Source organism: Pteronotus mesoamericanus, unplaced genomic scaffold (genome assembly GCF_021234165.1).
Source record: "Pteronotus mesoamericanus isolate MK-2021 breed Mesoamerican mustached bat unplaced genomic scaffold, CSHL_Meso_final contig_101, whole genome shotgun sequence".
NCBI lineage: Eukaryota > Metazoa > Chordata > Mammalia > Chiroptera > Mormoopidae > Pteronotus > Pteronotus mesoamericanus.
In genome coordinates this window covers 15835089-15854168 of record NW_026555001.1, presented here as the reverse complement: position 1 = coordinate 15854168, position 19080 = coordinate 15835089, and the positions used below count along the sequence as shown (strand labels likewise).

The following is a 19080-nucleotide window of genomic DNA, read 5'->3' as shown; positions in this document are numbered from 1 at the left end:
TTCTCTGTCCGGTGGGCCTCGTTCTGAAATCCCCGGCCGGCCCAGTGCGGGGCTCCTCAGCACACAGCCAGTGGGGCACCGCGGTCGCCCACAGCCTGGCACACAGCACACACCGCCGCGCCCAGAGCCACTCTGGCCTCCCCGTCCCCCCACCACATGCGCCAGGCCGCTGGGCCAGCAGAGGGGCTGCACGTGGGCCCCCGCTCTGAGCGTGGAAATGCAGAAAGGGGAAGGATTCTCTGTGGAAAAAGAGTTCCCTCATGATTTACTACGGCCTCTAACATGACTGCAACGGACAGTAGCCCTCAGTGCAAGGCCCTGTGTGAGACTCCGCCCCACCTCTGTCATGTTAAATCCCTCCGTCTGACAGGGCAGGCATTGTAATCACCCTGCTTTCCAAACGCCGGAGCTGAGGCTCAGTTTGCGCTCACTCAGCCGCAGCGGTGGGGGCGGGATTGGACCTCAAGGTGGGCCTTGGTGCTAGGGGACCCCTTTGCACGGCCCTGGACAGGCCTGGCTTTCCGCCTAGAGCCCGCATCATGTTCAGCGCCCCAGCCTGGCTGGGTGAGTTCTGTTCCTCAGCCAGAGTCCTCTCTCGGTGGTCTCTCCGCGTTCCCTAAGCTCCCATCCCTGGGGCTCCGTGTGCACCGTTCAAAGCAGCCAGGGGGCTGAGGATCAGCGTGGTGTCTGCTGGGGAAACCTAGGGTTTGCCAGGTACCCAGGCGCTCCATGGCACCAGGTGGGCCTCAGGTGGGCACTTGGCCTGGGGTGGGGGGCAGAGGAGACCCCAACCTCAGGTGAAGAGGCTGGTTTGAGAGGAGTCTCCCAAGCACTATTTCTCCCTAAATTCCCAACGGGGCCCTGACCCTGGCTCCGCCCAGCTGTGTGGGGGCCACTGCACCCCTGGAGCTCAGCCTGGTGCAGGGATGAGGGGGGTGGGCATGAGGGGGCAGAGGGACTGGTTACGCAGCGCTGTGAGGGTGAGGCTTGGTGTGTGACCCCGCACACACACGCCTGCGCCCACCCCGGGGCCCCGACCCGATGCGTATCTCTGCCCGAGCCCCGAGCCGTGGGCGCGAGCCCCGCTGCCCGCTGGCCGCAGGCACAGGAGGAAGGTGCCTGGATTCCAGGGTCTCCTCTGGAGTGAAAGGATGATCCACAAGTAGAACAGGAAAAGTGTCCCCCACTGACCCCCCCCAAGATGGGACCCAGCAGAGAGGAGCCTAGCAGGAACCTCTACATTCCCAGGGACACCAGGAAGGAGAGTCAGGCAGAAGGAGGTGGGACCGTGGAAGGCAGGAGGGTCCGGAAGGCGGAGAAAATGAGGAGAGTCGAGAAGACAGGGAATCCACAGGAAAGCCCCCAGTTTTTAGAGGGCAGTTGCAAGATAACAGCAGGGGCTCCTTTCTTTGTCCCTTCTAAGATGTGGCTCCCAGAGCTGCGATGGCAGCAGAGCCCAGAGACTAGCCGTGTGTGCAGCTCCCTGGCCTCACACAGAGAGGGAATGTGTGTGCATGTGAGTGTGTGCCAACACGTGTGCACTCGTGTGTATGGGCATGTGTGTGCTGAGTCTCTCTTTGGAGATCAAGGCAGATGTTTACTGACGTGCAAGGGCCCAGAGCCCCGATTTAGTGCTCCTGAGAGCCAAGCGCCCATGGGGTTGGCGATTCATCCCTTCTCTGCAATACTGAGAGTGGGGGGAGGGGCAGACAACCCTGTGAGCAAGGGAGGCCCGGCTCTGGTCCAGGGCCGCTGTGAAGCTCCAGCTGTGGGCTGAGTTTGTTCGAAGGGCCCTTGGTGGGGAGTGGGGTGGCCAGAGCTGAGAAGCAGCTTCCCGCACAGCCTGGCCCACTCTTGTAGGACTCAGAGAGGAAGTGGCTCCGCGCTGGCTGAGCCGCAGCGCCCAGGTGGGCAGCCCTCTTGACTGTCCTGAGCCCCCGGAGAGCTGCTTCCCCCAGGATCCAAGCCTCCCGGGCTCCCTCAGGATATCGGGGTTGGAGGGGAGCCAGGATGCGCAGACCATTCCTGACACTGACCCAGAGGGGTTAGCGACTTGCCCAGAGTCGCTCAGCTAGTTAGTGGCAGTTGGGAGGGGACTTAGGGGAACTTAGCTCTCCTGATTCAGAGCCAGTGCCCCTTTTCTTATAATTGCTGTCCCTTACATGGCTTCCAATCCTGTCCCCAGAAAGCCCTTTCTTAGAGCCCAGCTGTGGTCTCAGATAGCCCGCTGCCAAGCTCTTTTCTACTAGGGACAGGGGATGGGGACCAGATGGTGCCTTTGGTGTCAGCATCCCTGGCTCCCCACCAGGTCCTGGCTCCTCCTTTCACCATTTCCAGCCAAATTCCTGACTCTTTGATTGCCTGGCTGCCAAGAACCTATTTGTCACCAGCCTTTACATGGGGCAGCGCCTAGCGCCCCAGTTACAACCTGTCCCTCCATCATGCCTTTGGCTCCCCCAACGACAACATTATTCTGGGCCCCGTTCTACAGGTGAGAAGCGATGGAAGAGGGTATGTGACTGACCAAAGGGCACAAGGCTGGTAAGAGGCAGAGCTGGGGCTCAGACTGGATCTCCTGAGGCTGATTTGCACGCCTATGCGATGCCGCCCCAGCCGACAGCTGCAGGAAGTCAAAGGTCTGGTCGCTTTTGCCACGGACGTGGTTCCTTTGACCTTATTAATATTACTCCCCAGCAGGTGCCCAGGGTTTCTTAAGCTCCTAGCGGTGTGTCGGGGGTGAAGGTCGGGGGGGCGGGGCGAGTGGTTCAAGCGAAAAGAAGGAAAACATATTTGTCCAATAAAAGTATCAAATTCAATTCCACTAATTTTGAATGTGTGTTTTTTTCAGAACAGGGACCAAATACGTTTTACTCGGAAAAGGAAGGGTGGAGGAAGATTTGAGGGAGATGATTGCAATGCGAAGGGGGTGTTTCCTTCTCTCTGAACCCACCCCTTCCTTAGAAGCGTCCTCGACTCACCTGCATCTTACACCTTCTCCCCAGGGACCTGGGAACCTACAGACAGATTTTCACTAGCCCAGATTCTGTCTCTCTGGGCTCTAGGAGGAATACAATTGTCTTTCCTCTTTTTTGGTAAAAATACATTGGGAAAGCAAAGGCCTGGACGCACCTTCCTGTCATCTGCATTGCAGGACATTTGTAGGTGTGAACTCTGGACACTGAGGGTGTCGGGGTGCGTCTCAACAGAAGGGAGGCCAGGGCCCAGCTAGGACCTCTGGCTTCACTCTGGCAGGAAGGGGCCACCTTGCTTGGGCTTTCACTGGGCCCTGGCGGAGGCCTGGCGGCCTGGGGCTGGTCTGGCCCTGCTGGGTCTTAAACAGAGAGATCAGGCCTCCCCCTGTGAGCTTCTCCCGCTCTGTGAGGAGATAGGAGCCACCCTGCCCCACCCTGGTGACTCCTGGAGTAGGGGCCTGGTGGGGGGTTGCTGCAGAAACACCTCCCCCTCGCCCCATCTTACGTATCTTTCCAACAACCCAGCCCTGTTCTCTGAGCTTAGTCAGGCCTAAAGGGGCCTTTCTGGGGGACCATGCGTCTACCCTGTGTCTTTGGGGGCAGCGGGTAGCCCGAGGCCCCAGCCTGTTACCTCCGGAAGCTCTTCTCGCCCGGTGGCCGGGAGCTGGGGCGGGAGCCGGGGAGCAGCCCGTCTGTCTCTTGGCTGTCCTTCTCTTCCTCTTGAAGGGACTCATCTCCCAGGAAGTCCCCATCATCCCAGGAGCCCACTGTGCCATCTGAGGCCTGATACCGGACCTCCACGCACAGGCTGGTCTGGAGGGAGAGAGACACGTGGTGAGAGACTAGGCAGCAGTAACAATTGTAACCCCACACTCTCTGCTGCTTTGTGAAGTTGGCAAAGTTCTTTCCCCCCCTTAACTCAGTGGAGGAAGGCCAGCTGCGTATTATCCTCACTCATCTCCTACTTTGCAGATGAGAAAGCGGAGGCTTGGAGAGATGAACACTGCACAGAGTCAACATTTAATAGGCTCCTACTCTTGGCTCTGTTCCTACCTAGTACCCAAGCTCAGGGGCCCACCCTGGAGAGTTGAGCTTGGACTGGGGGTGGACTCTTGAATCCACTGTGCATTCAAGAATGATAATGATAATCAAGAGCATCATTCAGAGTCCCCGGGAGTCCTAAGCACCAGGGCTGCCTGCAGGGAGGGGTTGGCCTGCCTGAAGTCGGCCAACTTGCCCTCACTCCTGAGGCTCCTTGGAGATGCGGTGATGTGAGCTGAGTGTGCCCTCCTGGAGAAGAGCCCAGGCCCTTGACACCCTCCAAAGCGGGGGAAGTCAGTACTTTTTCATGCTCTTCTGACGCCCACCCTCCTACCCTGGAGAGGAGGGGCCCTGGGATTTTCTCTGGGCGAAAGCGGAGCCCCAAACCTGGGCCCAGGCTGTGCACTGGAGAATCCTGATTGGGCTTCTTGCTCTGTGTCCTTGGGCCGCTTACCTCCTCTCAGCTCTCGTTTCTCCCCAGTGCAAAGGGAAAACTCCTAGTCACCCCCTCAACCAGCCTGGGTGCTGGGAGGGCTCCAGGCATGCTCGCACTCCCTTGGGGTATAACTTGTTCTTGAGACCCCCAGGGGCACCCTTCGCCCAGTGGGCGGGCCTCTGAATGCCCAGGCTTAGACTTCCCACGAGAAGCAAAAGGGGCACACATTTTCTGAACCCTCACTGTGCTACACGCCATGCTGATATGCTGTAATGCAAACTCATTTGATCTTCTCAACACTTCAATCTATCTTACCTACCCTCAGAGAGGTTAAGTTACTTGCTCAAAGCCACACAGCTAGGAAGTGCTGGAGCTGGACTTGATCCCAGCCTGGCTGACTCCAAACCCCATGTCCTTCCTGCTGACCGAGCGTGGCCCCGTTGCTTGTGCCAAGTACACAGCATGGTTGGAAAATGGTGGCCTGGAATTGGGAGCCCTGGATTCCAGGGCTGGCTCTGCTGTTCATCAGCTGTCTGATCTTGACCAGACCCATTTCTATCCAGGATGACAGGGTCACCATCATGAAATGGGCAGCAGGTGGCTGAATCCCTCAGTGTGAATCTAGATATATGGGGCGTGGGCTGGCTGGCTGTCCCTCCCTGCCCACTTCCCCGCTCTCTTTTGTCTCACTTCCCAGACTCCATTCTCTTCCTCCAAAGTCCTCCATTCCCACTGGCACGTAGCTTGCTCTGCATCCTCTCCCTCTTCCCTGGGGTGACTGAGACTCCAGCCCCCTGACTTCTGGGAGTCCCCCCTGGCCTCACCTACCAGTGGAGAGAATGACCTGGCTGGGCCCAAGCTGAGGAGCCCCAAATGTTCTTCTTGTTCTTGGCAGAGAAGTATCTTGATGCACAAAGCCACCGTGGGAATTTCCACCCCACGCTGACGTTGCTCAGAGAGGGTTCCGTCCGTTCTGGCTCCCTGGGGCTGCAGTGCTGCCTCCTGAGGCTGTGCCGCTGGCTGCAGCCCAGGGCTGCCCACTACAGGTGCCGGGCGGAGGAAGCATGGTATGGGTCCATTTTACACACGGGTAAACTGAGGTCAGGAAATAATGGCTGACAATAGTGTTTTGTATATTAATTGAGCACTTGCTATGTGCTTAACTCTTCTAAGTACTTCCCATGTATTCTTTTAATCCTCTGAACAATCCCGTGAAGTTAATTTTACTTGTGAAGTAGATACTACAATTTTGCTCACTTTGTAGATGACCAAGTCACATCATTAGTGAGTGGCCTAACTAAGGTTCATACTCAGGAGCCGTGTTTCTCACTGTTCTGCCAAACTGCTGGTGAGTGGACATAGACGAACTCAAGGGGGTGGATGCACCAGAGCAGAGCCTGGGGTCTGGGCGATCAGGTTGCTTTACTTCCTTCCTCTGTTAGAATACGCGTTAGGTGCCGACAGATTGCATGTGGTTAGTGCACATGTGCTCATGCTGGAAGTGCTAGGATGGGACGTGACAAACGGTACAGAAGTGAGGTCCCTGTCCTCGCAGAATGGCTGCTCTTAGAGAGGAGCCGGGAGTGCAGTGAAGACCACACCCTGGCGTGGCCCAGAGCTCAGCCTGGCGTTCCGGCGAGCAGGAAGACCCTGGCAGGGATTCCTGAGCTGTGTCCCTGTGGAAGGACCCCCGGGGAGAGAGGGAAGGCCGTCCCCAGTCACCCTTCTCTTGCATTCTAGGATGGGCTGCTGCTCTCTCCACCTTGGACAGCAGGCTGTGCCACACCCCAAGGGCACTGGCCTCAGCCACCTGGCAGAGGGGCTCTGGCAGAGTCTGACTTGAGTCACCTCCTGTGGGCTCACTTCTCAATCCATCAGGAATGTCCCCCAGACAGTTCCATGTGCATGGGGAGGAGCCGAAGCAGGTCCTCAGGTGCCCCCACCATGGGCAAGCCCGGGGCTCTCTGGGGCACACCCACCTTCAGGAGAGCATTGTTGTCATCAATCAGCGTGTCGGTCACCTCCACGTAGTTTTCCTCTACCACCTTCTGCAGCACCATGCGGAAGGTCCCAATGAGCCTGTGAATGGCAGGGGGACATGGCGGTTTCAGGTGAAGAGGCCAGAGTGAGGAGCTGACATCCCAGGAGGCTGTGAGTGTCTGGGAAGGAGACGAGAGGGCTGGCAAGAGGGAGAACTTGCTCAGGCCCCAGGCTGGGGTTGTGGGTTGAGGGCTTGCTCAGGCTCCAGGCCGGGACACCACATCCAGGAGGGCATGTGACCCCCGACCACTGCGTGTCGTGTATTTGTGGGCGTGTTTTCCTGGGAGAGCGCGAGGGCAGTGGGCCCCCAGGGGGGTGGTCACAGGCCAGGAGACAGGGTAGAATGGTGCAGCCTCTTGTTCTTTGGGTATGTGGAACTGGGGTTCAGCTGAGTCCCTGCAGAGCAGCTTCCAGATGCCCAGCATAGAGGCTGCCGGGGAAGGACCAGAGGCCCCTGGACACATGAGCGGCTCCCCCACTTTCGACCTCCCTAACCATGACCAGCATCTCTACCCCCAGGGCACCACTGGCTCATTTGTCCCCTGTGTATTCAGTAGTGACGCCCACGCCGGCATTCTGCAAGCTCTCCCGGGGCGAGGACCCATCTGCTGGCAGGATCCCCCCACTCCCAGGGGAGAGGCAGCGCAGGGCTGGGAGGAGCACAGTCTTGGAGTCAGAGAGGCTGGCATTTGAAACCAGCTCTGCCACCCACCAGCAAGTTACCCAGCCCCAGCTCCCTCTGAAGACGTGCTAACAACCCCTACGCGACAGAGCCGTCATTTACAGGACTGACTGAGACCCTCTGTGCCCAGTTCATATCCAAGTGCTAGCACACAGCACTCCACGTGCAGTCTGGGCGTCACCGAGGGGGCGCCCTACGCTGTGCCTCTCTCCGGGACGGGGCTTTGGTTTCCATTTCCAGCCCCTCTTTGACATTTCCGGCACACTGGGATCTCAGTATCTGCTGGCTGAGTTAACGAACCACAGTGGATGCCCATCAACGCTGACAGTCAACTCGGACTCCATTCCACCCTGTGCTTGAAGGCTGTTGCTCTGAGGGAGAATGGGGACTCAGAGGGACGTCCTCACAGGGTAGGTGAACACATGCACGCCTTTTCTGGGTGAGGGGACAAAAGCCGAGGAGGGCATCTACAGTGTGTGAGACCTGGAGAGGGTTTGGGGTCCTCTGGTGCTGCCCCCGATTTATAGAGGAGGAAGGCAAGGCCAGGAGAAAACAGGATGAGACACAGCTAACTAATGGCAGATCCAGGTGAGATGAGGCATGGGGCGAATTCTCACTTAACAGGCATGGAGTCCACGTGTGAGCGGCCATGCCCGGTGACTATGAAAGGCTTCCCTGTGGAGCTCAGAGTCCCACCTGCCAGCTCGCCCTCCCTCCCTGGGGACAGAACTGTTCATACCACTCCTCCCCTCTACGGTCTGTCTAGGTTTCTAGGAGCCTCTCAGACCTAGCCCCGCCTTCAGGCTTGTCCCCTGCTCAGGCAGTGCAGAGAGAAGTGCGCGCCTGGGGGTCAGGAGACCTGGAGCCGCTGCCCCCAAGTCTCATTTTTGCCTTTGTAAAGTGAGGGAAGTGGCTCGCAGCTTCTGTACTGTGTGGACATCCTCTCAGGAGACCACAGACTCGAGAGACTATCCTGGCCTTTTTGCAGCCTGACCTCTTTTGGTTCTAAATCAGTGGTTCGCACTTCAGCATGAACAGAATCATCTGGACGGCCTGTTTGAACACAGGTGACTGGGACCCACCCACACCTGGCTGTGCTGGAAGAGTTTAATGACTGGCTGGGGACGGGGAAGCGGAGCGCACTGAGAATTTCTGTTCTGCTGCTGCTATCTGCTGACTGGAGCTTCAGGCTGTTTTAGTCCCACTGGGAGCTGTAAGACATTGGATGAACTTGGGCACTCAGTGACATCCTTCCCTAGCAGATGCCCCAGAGGACAAGCAGAGATGTTGCAATGCAACAAGACACCCCGAGGGGGCAGGGTGGAGCTATTCCCCTCTGGTGCCTTCCAAGCTTAAGTAAGGCCAGCGCCTCAGACTTTTGAGACTCGGGAGGGGCCTGGGATGAGAGCTTGTCCAGTGTTCTGTTAAGGAGTCCTTCAAACATCCTGCTGACATGTGCTCTCAGGCCCTGCCTGGCGCCCCCTCATGGGCTCTCACTGCCCCGCAGCCACCCACAGCCAGTCCATCTGCCACCGCTTTCCTTGCGCAGGAAGCCAAGGTCCACCTTCTGGCAAACCCCCACCCTCCCTGCTCCTCGTGCCCGGCCCAAGCCCTCCCTGACCACACACAGACTAGGGGCCATCCCTAAAGGGAGGCAGTGTAGACAGCGCAAAGAGCGTGCGCTCTGAAGTCAGGCAGAGGTGGGGTCCAAGGGGGAGTCCCCCACCTGGCAGCTGTGTGACTTTGGCAGTTCTCCAAGCTCTTAGAACCTGGCTTTTTATCCATCTCTCCAAAGGAGGTGATAACTCTCGCTGCTCTGCACAGTGGGGAGAAGGCTCCAGTGAAACTCCTCCAAACCACACGCTCAGAGGTGGGCCCTTCTCCCCTCCTGTGGGCAGGGGCGTGCTGTCTGGATTGCCCATGCAGGGCTGGTCCCCTTGGCAGGATGGGCTTAGGGGACAGAGGCTCAGCCCCTTAGAGCTGGGCCCAGAGGGTGGGGCTGGGAGCCCACTTGGCCGAGGCAGAAGCTTGTCACCACCCCCACCCCCACAGGGGAGTTTTAACTCCTAACAGGTCCCTCAAACAAAAATAAAAAATAGTATCCTAGTATCCTTTGAAATGGACAATAGATATTATCTTAGTCTTATGTAAAGTGTGAAGAAAAGCATTTTTATAAACTTTCTCTCTTCCTATAGGTCTGTAAACATACCATTGAAGCAAAAACAATGCTTGCTATAAAAATGCAGCTTCAAAACAAGTGCCTGAATCCTCAATACTGCTTTCAAAAGAATGGGGCCCTTCAGCACCCCCTCTAGACAGAAAGGGAGCCCTGACTTTGGGGTGCCTGGTGACCCCCCAAGAAACCCCTCCCATCCTGGTTGCCCTTTGTCCGGCCTGGCTGCAGACTCAGTGGGGTCTGCCTATTGCCTCTCCCCCTCTGGGTGGGGCAGCAGGGAGCCTGGGAGGGTGGGGCCCAGGGCAACTGAGGAAGTGTGGGCTCACGTGCCCTTTGGACAGCTGGGTCCCTCCCTGGAGCGTGGAGGTGTGAGACCCTTCGTTCTGGGGGAAGGAGCACTGGCCCTGGGGTCAGGAGATCTGGGTTGAAGGCCCTGTTGTATGACCCTGGGCAGGGGCCTCTCTGGGCCTTGATGTCCCTCAGGTTCTTAGGCAAAGGAGTTGGGGCCCAACCTTCTGTCCTCGAACAACCTCCCTTATGGGGCCCACCCTGGTTACCCACCACAAAGAGGGCATCCCCTAAAGAGCTCACAGCAGCCCGGGGGCTGGGCTGGCTCCAGGGAGGATCCCCAGGGGATTAGCCAGCAGGGCGGGGGCCCCAAGCGCACGCCGGCCCGCAGACTGACCACAGTGGAGCTGCAACCGGGCACCAGGACCTGTCAATAATTCATCGCTTTCCCCCAGGAGCCGGTGTCAGATGCCCAAGGCAGCCAGGCCTCCGCTGCTGCCCTGGCTCCTGAATTATTCAGGAGCCCCAGAGACTGGTCTCTGGGTCAGGCCATCCGCCCAGGGCCCTGGACAGGCAGCGGGGAAGCACCAGGCCCTCTGGCCCCAACACCTGATCCCCACGGGGAAGTCCAAGGTTCCTGACTTGATTCAAAACGGGGCCAAGCCCACCAGGGAGTCTCCGGGCCCCGGACCAGGACCCTTTCTTCCTTCACAGCACATTTCTTTCTCCTCCCAGCAACCCCTGGAACCACTGGGTGAGAGGCCAGTTTTCCAAACCACCCTCCACTTCTAGCACAAATCGGTTCCATTTCTCACACCATCACCCTCCTTTACTTCCCTTTTCCCAAATGCACCAGTCATGTGACTGGGCCCTCACCGGGGAGTGCCCTGAACTCTTCAGAGAAGAAAGGACCCCAGACCCTCCCAGCCGGCACACCCCCTGCCTCCGGACCCCACGAACACATTTATTTGTTCACTCGCACAGTCTTCAGGGCTCCCGGCACCGTCCAAAGCAGGGGGTGTGGTTTTGCTGGTTGGTAAGCCCAGAGTAATTGGCTTTTGAACCCAACACAGAAACGACATTTATTATACTTAGCCACCGTTCCAGGCTATTCACTTCATTCTGAATTCTGCCTGTCGCCCAAAGAGAGGGTGGGAACCTTTATCGAACTTCTAGTAGTGACAGTTCATGCGGCAGGTGCGCTTCACTGCAGAACGCATGCTCCATGAGGGTGGGTGCCTCACTAGGCTCGGCCCCTAGTCCTGTGCCAGGTGCACAGCAGGCACTTAGTAAGCATTTGGGGGAATGAGCAAACGTCTATCTCATTTAATTCTCACAGCTTCCCTTAGAGGCAGGTACTCATCCTTTTCACACGTGAGTACATTGAACTCAGAGAGATTATGTAACCCTCCCAGGGTCCCCCAGGAGATGGCTGAGCTGGGACCTGAGATCAGGTTTGCCTGACTCCTAGACTGTCGTACTAACTGCCGCAGAGCTCTGGCCGTGCGCAGAAGAGACGAGTTTGCCCTCAAGGCTACAGATGGTCTCTTGGAGGATACTAGCAGCCATTGCATTAGCCTCTTCGACGGGTAACTGTTGTCCAGCATGGTATATGGGGAAGACTGGAAGAGGGGGACAGGAAGCTATGGTGGCACAGGGGACAGACAGGGTGAATAGGAGGTCAGGGTGTTAGCTGACAATGGTTGGGAGGACTGGGAGACTCTGAGGACAACATGAGGGAGCAGGTAGGGGGGTCTTTCAAGATCAATCCAGGGCAGGCCAAGGGTGCAAGTCCCTTTCAAAACCCAAAGGAGAGGGCGGCCTCCAGCCCCTTTGGCCCAAATCCTCTCCCCCAGCCCACACTTACTTGTTGCTGAAGACTTTGCTATAGTTGAAGATCTGAATCTCGAGTATCTCATTGTTGTCGATGCTGCTGGCCACGGGCCACTGGAAGGTCTGAGGAGAGAGGGACAGCTGTGGCCTTGGGTAGAAATGACAGGGAGAGGAGTGGGGGCTGGAAAGCCCCCCCGACATCGGCTCAGAGCTCCATGGGGGGCAAATTTCATACCTGGAATCTCACTTAATGCCAACCACTACCAGATGGCACGGGGGTCGCTGCCCACCCCTCTCAAAGGGCGCGTGGGAGGCCTCCGGTGACCCGCAGGAGGTCACATGCTAAGCGGAAGAACCTAATGCTGACCAGGACTTCTGCTCTCAGCCCAGGGCCCCTCCACTGCCTAATGGCGGCCTCCCAACTCCTGGGGTGTGCTCACGAGTTGGGGGGTGCACAGGGGTAGGGGGCGCTCCAGGGCAACAGCAAGGATTGTGACCCATGACCTTGGTTTTTGCTGTGTCCCCATCAGAATCATTCTAACTGACCAAGCTCTGCTCAGAGTGGGAAGTCCGGGCTCGCCCCTTCCAGTCAAACCACCCCTCACACTGGCAATGTTAACTCTGGGGAACAGATTTTAGCCGTGCAGAGTTATTAGGGTCAGCCCGTCTCCAACTCACTGTTCCCAGACTTCCCCCCACCACTTCCATCGTGGCTTCATCATTAAATCAGTCATAGGGATGAACAGGAATTTGAGCGGGATTTTTCCTGATGCCCCAGAAATGGCAGCAAGGACCCCAAACAAGCCAAAGGTGCTCAGTACCTTCCTTAGGACTTCCTCAAAGGCCTGCTAACCCCCAACCTTCACCCAGCCCTCCTTCCTGGGATGTAAAAGAAGACCGGGGAAGGGAAAGGTAGAGAGAATCATACCCGAGGCGCAGGGCTTGTGTGACACCCTCCTGGGAGAGCAGCTCAGAGAGGCTGAGGAGCCACAGGAAGGGCAGGCTGGCATTCAAGTTCTTAGTGGCATCTGCCTGGGCAGTGGAATCATTGGTTTGTCCACTGAGGCTATTGGGAGACCCAAGGGACACCTCAGGGCCAGGACAGTGGCCACTGAAGAGACTGGTGTGTCACTGTTGGTGTATCAAGTATGTGGTTTATGCTCTGTGGGCCAAGTGGGTCTGTGAAGGGTAGTCAGGCTCGAGCCGGCCTGCTAACACGCCACCCGAGGCTGTATCCAAGGGAGGGGTCCTGAGCTTAGATGAAGTGACGGTGCTATACACCTCCCCCCACAGCCGGACCTGGGGTGGGGTGGACCCAGATCTCCCAGGCTGGCAATCCATACAGAGTGACAGGCCACTAAGGCCTTCCACCGAGCCCGCCCGGACAGCGTCCTGTGAGACAGCCAGCATTTGCCGGCCTGCCCCAATGATGGCTTCCAGGGCTGGTTGGAGCTCATCAGACAAGCTGTCACACCACGAGGCGGAGCCACGTCCATGGCAGAGAACAAGAATCAGAGCCCATCTCCCCACCCCCCGCTGCAGGGGAGGAGGTGTGAGGGCCTGAGCTGGTGTCCCTGAGCTGGCGTCCCTGAGCCGCTCTGTGCCTTGAGCCACAAGCCCGAGAGACAAGAGAAGACCAGGAAAAAAGAGGATGACAGATTGGAGTAGTCAACCCTTCTGCACTTGACTGTGAATGACTGAAAATGACCAGAAAGCCCTGAGGTGGCCTCAAATTGTCATTGAGAGATGGTAACAAGGGGGATTTCGACAGAATAGTGGAAGACAGTGGCTATTAAATTTTGTTTCATTTTTATACACCACCAAATCCAGACAGTTCAATAGGCTAGAGATAAATAAGAATGATTGTAAGAGTAACAATAGCTGCCATTTATAGAGAACCTTTTATTAGGTAGGGGTCTGAATGCTTTAGAGGCATCGATTCATTTAGCCTTTACTACAACCCAAGAGGCTGATAATGTGTTCTCTGATGAATAGACAGAGGAACTCGGGTTCAGGGAAGTAGCAGGTTCTCGGGTTGAGCAGGCCCTGGGGAGACTCCTGGGAGCCCAGCCTATGAGTCTTCCATTTCAAAGGCAAGCTTCCTTCTCCCAGACTGAGGACTGGGGGCTTGAGGGGCAAGGGGCCAGTCTGGAAGGTCCCTTCCAATGTGGGCAGAAAAATGGCCTTATGTCCCCTCTCTTCAGGCGGGAACAAGCCCCAAGGAGGACCCAGATAGCCAGCCCCTGTCCCTCGCCCCCTGGTCGGCTGGAGCAGGAGAGGCAGGCAGGGAAGCGGAGAAGGGAGCTGGTGGGTGGGGCGGGAGCAGCTCGGAGCAGGGCCTCGGACTGTGAAGGGTGAGGGGAGTCCAGAGCCCAGGCTTCATTAAGCAGCCCCTGCTCCTGCTGTTGGGATGCCTCCAGCGCAGCGCAGTCTGCGGTTTTCTTAATGAAGTTGCCTTTATTGGGCTTCGGGGAAATAACCAAGCTCAAGAAGGCCCAGCTCGTTAGTGCCGTGCTGAGGGGAGGGGGTTGGGGGAGCCGCTGAGATCTGTTTTCTTGGGAGGAAGGGGCACGTGTGTTCGATCCACCCGAGGGTCTGTGGGTGGGATTCGGGCTTTGAAAGGAGAGAGAAATTAGGAGAAAAAGGGGATGACATTAGAAGAAGGGAGTGTTGAAAAGTGACATTAATTTGGTGAGCACAGAGGAACAGCGGAAATCATTTTGAGGAAAAGGGACCCAGAGAAGAAAGCTGCTTGTGATGTCTGTTTGCCCATCACCGCTGATGTGCCTGTGCCCAGCGATCGGTGGAAGGTGCAGTTTACGGTCACCAGGGCCCACAGGAATGAAAAGCTGCTCCTCCTGAGCCAGGGGGCAGCGTCAGGGGGAAGGGGAGTCTGGGAGGGCTGGGCAGGGGGTGCCTCTGGGGGCCCGGGCTGGACAGAAGACTCCAGGGAGGCAGACTGGGACATGTGGCTTAGACAGCCCTCGCAGGGAGTTTTCCAGGAAGGAGCCCCGGGAGGAGAGAACAAGTAAATGCTAGAGCAGGGCTGGATCCGGGTTTTCACTGCGGACGCACGTGGATGAGGGGGACGGAGGCCCTGCTCAGGCGTTGCTGAGGGGAGGACGCAAGGCCTGAGCAGGCCCATCATCTCCTTTTACCGCCCACTTCCTCCGCCTGTCCTCACACCGTGCGGCCTTCCCATTTTCCACTCACACTGCAACCTCCCCCAGTCTCTCCGCTTCCCTCCTCTCCTGCTTGCTCCTCTGTTATCGTTCCGCTTCGTCCATTTTAATCTTGGAGGGGCTTCTCTCTGTCTCTATCTCAGTGTCTATCTCAGTCCCTGTCTCTCCCTCTATTTTTCTGTGTGCCTCTCTGTTCTCTGTCTCAGAGGGAAAAAAAGGCAGAGAGACAGAAAGAGAGAGTTACGTAGGCTTTGTGCCAGGCCGGCAGCTCGCAGAGGTTCTGGAGCCTGGTTGCCCATTGGAATCACTTCTGGAAGCTTAAAAAAATCCCAAGGCCCAACCTGCGTTTGAGATGGAGAAACTGGAGGCTCTGCAGGGGGCAGGGTGGGGCCCAGGGGTCAAGAGCTCCCAGGTGTTTCCTTGTGGGGCCAAGTTTGAGGGCCTCTGCTCAAGGGAAAGACGGTCCGGGTGGAGGCAAGCACCGGCACAGGCTCCCTTCCCTCCCCCGCTCCACCCCACCTTGCCCCCTCCCACTGCGGGTTGGAGCGGGCAGGGCTTGGAGACCTGAACCAGCCTCTTAGCTCAAGGAAAGTGACTTGAGGGCAGGACTTGGGGCCCAGGGTGCTCTTTGCGACTTCCATTGGACCTCCTTAGAATCAGGGGCGTGGGCTTTGGTTTAGTTTGAATTTTCCTTGGCTCTTTCCTCTGTTTCCCCCTCTCCTTTGTCTGAGGGTGTCTCAGGCGCCCTGGGAGTATGGAGCTGTGACCCAGTTCACCAGCCCTAGGCGTGGCTCTGACCTGGCTGGTGCTCGCCAGGGCAGCCGAGTTCTGCATCTATCAGCCCCCGCGATCTAGGACTCCACGGAAAGGTTTCCCTGACATGGGTTGGACAGCGACCAGGATTATTCTGGGGCTCCCAGACTGGTCTGGAACTGACCTCAATCGGCAGTGTCCACAATGTCCTTAAAGAGACAGTCTTCTAGACTTTGGGCGGGGGCGGAGGGCGATACATCTTAGGGTGTGTTGCAAAGCTTTAGGGTACGATGGAAAGAGACTGTCTTGGGAATTTAAAGACCTAAGACTCAACTTGGGTTCATTCTCTTGTTCATTCTTTCACTTGGCAACATTCCCTGTGTCCTGTGTTGGGTGCCAAGCCAATTATGAACCAGGCCATCACCTTCCTGGACCCATGGAGCTCACAGCCCATGACTTCCAAGTAAAAGCAAAGTGATATCAGGTCCCCTTGACCCTCCAGCCCTGGGACTGATGACCTGTCCCTCCTCTGAGCTCAGAAGGCCCATTGTCCCTCTTTATTCTGGGTCTATCTCCTCACTAGACTGAGCCACTTGAGAGCAGGAAACTTTGTCCACTTTGCAAGGGGCCATTGGCTCTGGAATCAGGGCACTTGAGTTTAAATCCTGATGTGGCTATGTATCCCCTGGGATGGTACCGACCCAGTGAGTTGCACTGAGTTGTAACCCCAGGTACAGCTCGTAGCCCGTCCTGCCACATGCTGAGCGCTCAGCAAATAGCAGCTGCTTTTCTTTCTACCCCTGCAAGTACTCTTTAGCCATCCTGGCCTCTCATGTGGGGTCCAGGCCACACAGGGCTTGGCCTAGGCCAAACCAAACTGGCTTGAGGTGGGTCTGGGGTGGCCGTCCCGTTTCTCCAGGGCAGGAGCCTCTGCTGGCCGCTGGCCTGGCATGAAGCCCACACCCCTCCCTCCAGAGTTGTAAGTTAAATGCAGGATCTCAGATTGCAGCCTCTGGGAAAGGAGACACCACATCTAGGCTCTGTTTCTACCCATTGTTGTCCGGAGCATTGTTTTCCTTCCGGGCTCGTCCTCCTGCTCTGGTTCCTCACTCAGCCCAGCCCACCACAGCTCCTCTCACCCTTGTCTGAGTAGAGGAGTGGGACACAGTTGTTGCCTTTTGCAGCCATGCAACAGGTCCATAAGGCAGGCAGAGCGAGGCATATATCCCTGCTTTACAGAAGGGGAAACTGAGGCCCGGAGAGGCTGAGTGGCCAGCCAAAGGTCACGGAGTTTATTAATCCCTCAGTGAGGACTGTAGCCCAGGCCTCATGGCTCCCAGGCCAGGGTGCTTTGTGCCTTACCAAGCTGGTTCTCTGAGGCCCTGGGAACAGTGAGGATGAGAAAAGGGATTTTCTGGGAGGCCGGGAGGCCTTCGGAGGTCTTGCGAGGAGCAGCTGATGTTCCTTTTCCGAACTTGTGCTGGGACCACTGACAGCAGGTTCCTTCGGGGCCAGCCAGCGAGGTTTAGGGTTTGTCCACTCCAGGCTAGGAGGCAGGTGCAGCCTGGGCGCAGTTCCAGGGGTTTTTTGAGAGTCCTGGGCCCTCCCTGAGCAGGGAGGGGTTGGGGGACTGCCTCCCCTGTGTTGTGGGGTGTGCTCTGCCATCCAGGGGTGGCCAGGCTGTGGGCCACTTCTCGGAGGGAGACATGGAGGCAGGGACGGGCAGGCCCAGGAGGTGTCGCCCACTGCTATGCCCAGAGGGGGCTTAGAATCAAGTCTGAGAGTGAACTTAGAAGCCTGGCTTTGCTGCTCACAGCTCTGTCACCGAGGGAAGGAGTTGTGTTCTCTGAGGCTGGGCGTCCTCCCGATAGGTGGACAGTGGATAGAAGAGGGCTTGCTCAGGAAGCAGCACAGCGTGGCTGTTTCTGGAAACTGCTGTCGCAGTCCTCCCGTGGGGCTGTCGCAGGTGGTGGGGGGCACGTGATCAGAGGGCCTGAGCACTCCAAGGCTTTGCGCATCCTTGCCCCCATTCCACTAAGTGCCCCTGGGTTTGCCCCTCTGACAACCAAAACGTCCCGTCTGCTTGGGTGTAGAACTTTCCCCAGGTGAGAACTGCTTCTCCCGGCCTCAGGGATCCTCTCTGTTACTGCCACGTGCTTTTGCTCATGACCCCCTGGCTTCCACCCGTTCCCTGGTTTCTCCGCAGTGACTCAGAGACTCCTCTATGCCCAAGTTTTTGCACAAATCTTTGTGTGTTGTTGAGCCTGCTGCTCCCTCTGGGGTATCTCTGGCCCGGGGCCTGGCACACATTATGGCCCCATGCTTGGGGGAGGCAAGGGCTGACTTTCCACCTGCCCCAGGCCGTGTAGCATTGGGAAGGACATGGTGATTAACTTTGAATGTCATGTACACCTGCGGCTCAGGTGTCCCAGGGTGCAGTGAATGGAAAGGAGTGGCAGTGCTCTTGGAAGGGGCATCAGGTTGCTTACTGGCTGGAGGCCTAGGTGGACATGTCCCCTGGGACACTTGGCGAGAGGGAGGGAGTTGGATGCTTTGCCTGGACAACAGGGGCAGAGGCCCAGTGAGGCAGGACCGTGAGTGACTGGGCCGGACCGCCTGCATCTTCACCCACCCAGCCCCTCCCTCCCAGGGCCCTGATTGAGGAAATAAAGAGAAAACAGGAATGGACAGGCTTTCTAGAGGGGCATGCCTGGGGCCAAGATGGCTGGGTTAGCACCCAGCAACGGTTCTATAATCCCTCATTTTTGTTCACCGCTTTACAGACTTCATGCCCACCATGGGCCCCGTTTGACAGATGCAAGTACGAAGGCTTAGAGATGGAGGGAGAAATTCACACAGCCAGGAAGGGGAGGCATGCAGCACAGAGCTCTCCTTGGGGCAGGCACAGTCTGGGGCTGCAAAGGCCAGTGGTTGCTCTACAGCACGTGTGAGAAGGCCGAGGCCCTGCTCCCCTGTCCCTGTAGCTCTGGGCCTACAGGCTCAACTGTGGGATGCGCCCAGGGTGAGGAGAAGATAGAGGTTCCAGGCAGCCCTTCGGGATGGTGTCTGCCCAGCTCAATGCCAGCCTCAAAGGGAATAGTCTGCTATGAGGCCCTTCCCCGTCCCAACAGCCCAGGCGTCAGACATGAAGCCTAGGAAAGAAGGGGTAAGCTCTCCGGAGGTCCCAGCAGAACTCCTGCTTTGTGCCAAGAGAGTGACTTCAGGCTGCTGGTTCTCACCCCAAATTCACCCCTGGAGAAATTGCAGGAGCAAGAGGGAACTATGGATTCCAGGGAGTCACAAACAAACAAAGAAACAGGCAGACAAACCCGAGGAATCCAGGGAGACCACAGGCTGTTTGACTGCAGGGAGGATGGAGCTGCCCACCTGGGGCCAGGGTGAGCGGAGGCAGCCGTGGGAGGGTCGGTCCGGGGAAATCTCTGTACCTGCTGCTCTTAGCTCACCCTGGTATCTCCTTGGGGCAATCCTCGCTTGCTCCTTAACTGGTAAAATTGTGACATCAGCCTTGCTGGGATAAGAATCAATGAAAATAGGTGCTGATAGGCCAGCTGCTTCTGCCTTCCCTCGGTGAGCCCCTGCGGCTCATGTGTTTAGAATCTCTGACAGACAGTCTTCTGTCAACCATGTTTCCCCTTAAAGGCTCAGAGATGAGAGCG

The 19080-nt window shown here is 57.3% G+C and overlaps 1 protein-coding gene across 5 annotated transcripts in view; it reads right to left on the bottom strand.

Moving 5' to 3' along the window:
- Positions 1-19080, bottom strand: part of OTOF (otoferlin) — an 84070-nt gene that overhangs the window by 45047 nt on the left and 19943 nt on the right. For all 5 annotated transcript variants that reach the window (XM_054566326.1, XM_054566321.1, XM_054566328.1 and 2 more), the window contains exons 3-5: positions 11503-11591; positions 6429-6528; positions 3604-3785 (exon numbers count right to left, since the gene is read on the bottom strand). In XM_054566326.1, coding sequence (XP_054422301.1) covers positions 3604-3785; positions 6429-6528; positions 11503-11591 — 371 coding nt within the window. The remainder of the gene's footprint in view (positions 1-3603; positions 3786-6428; positions 6529-11502; positions 11592-19080) is intronic.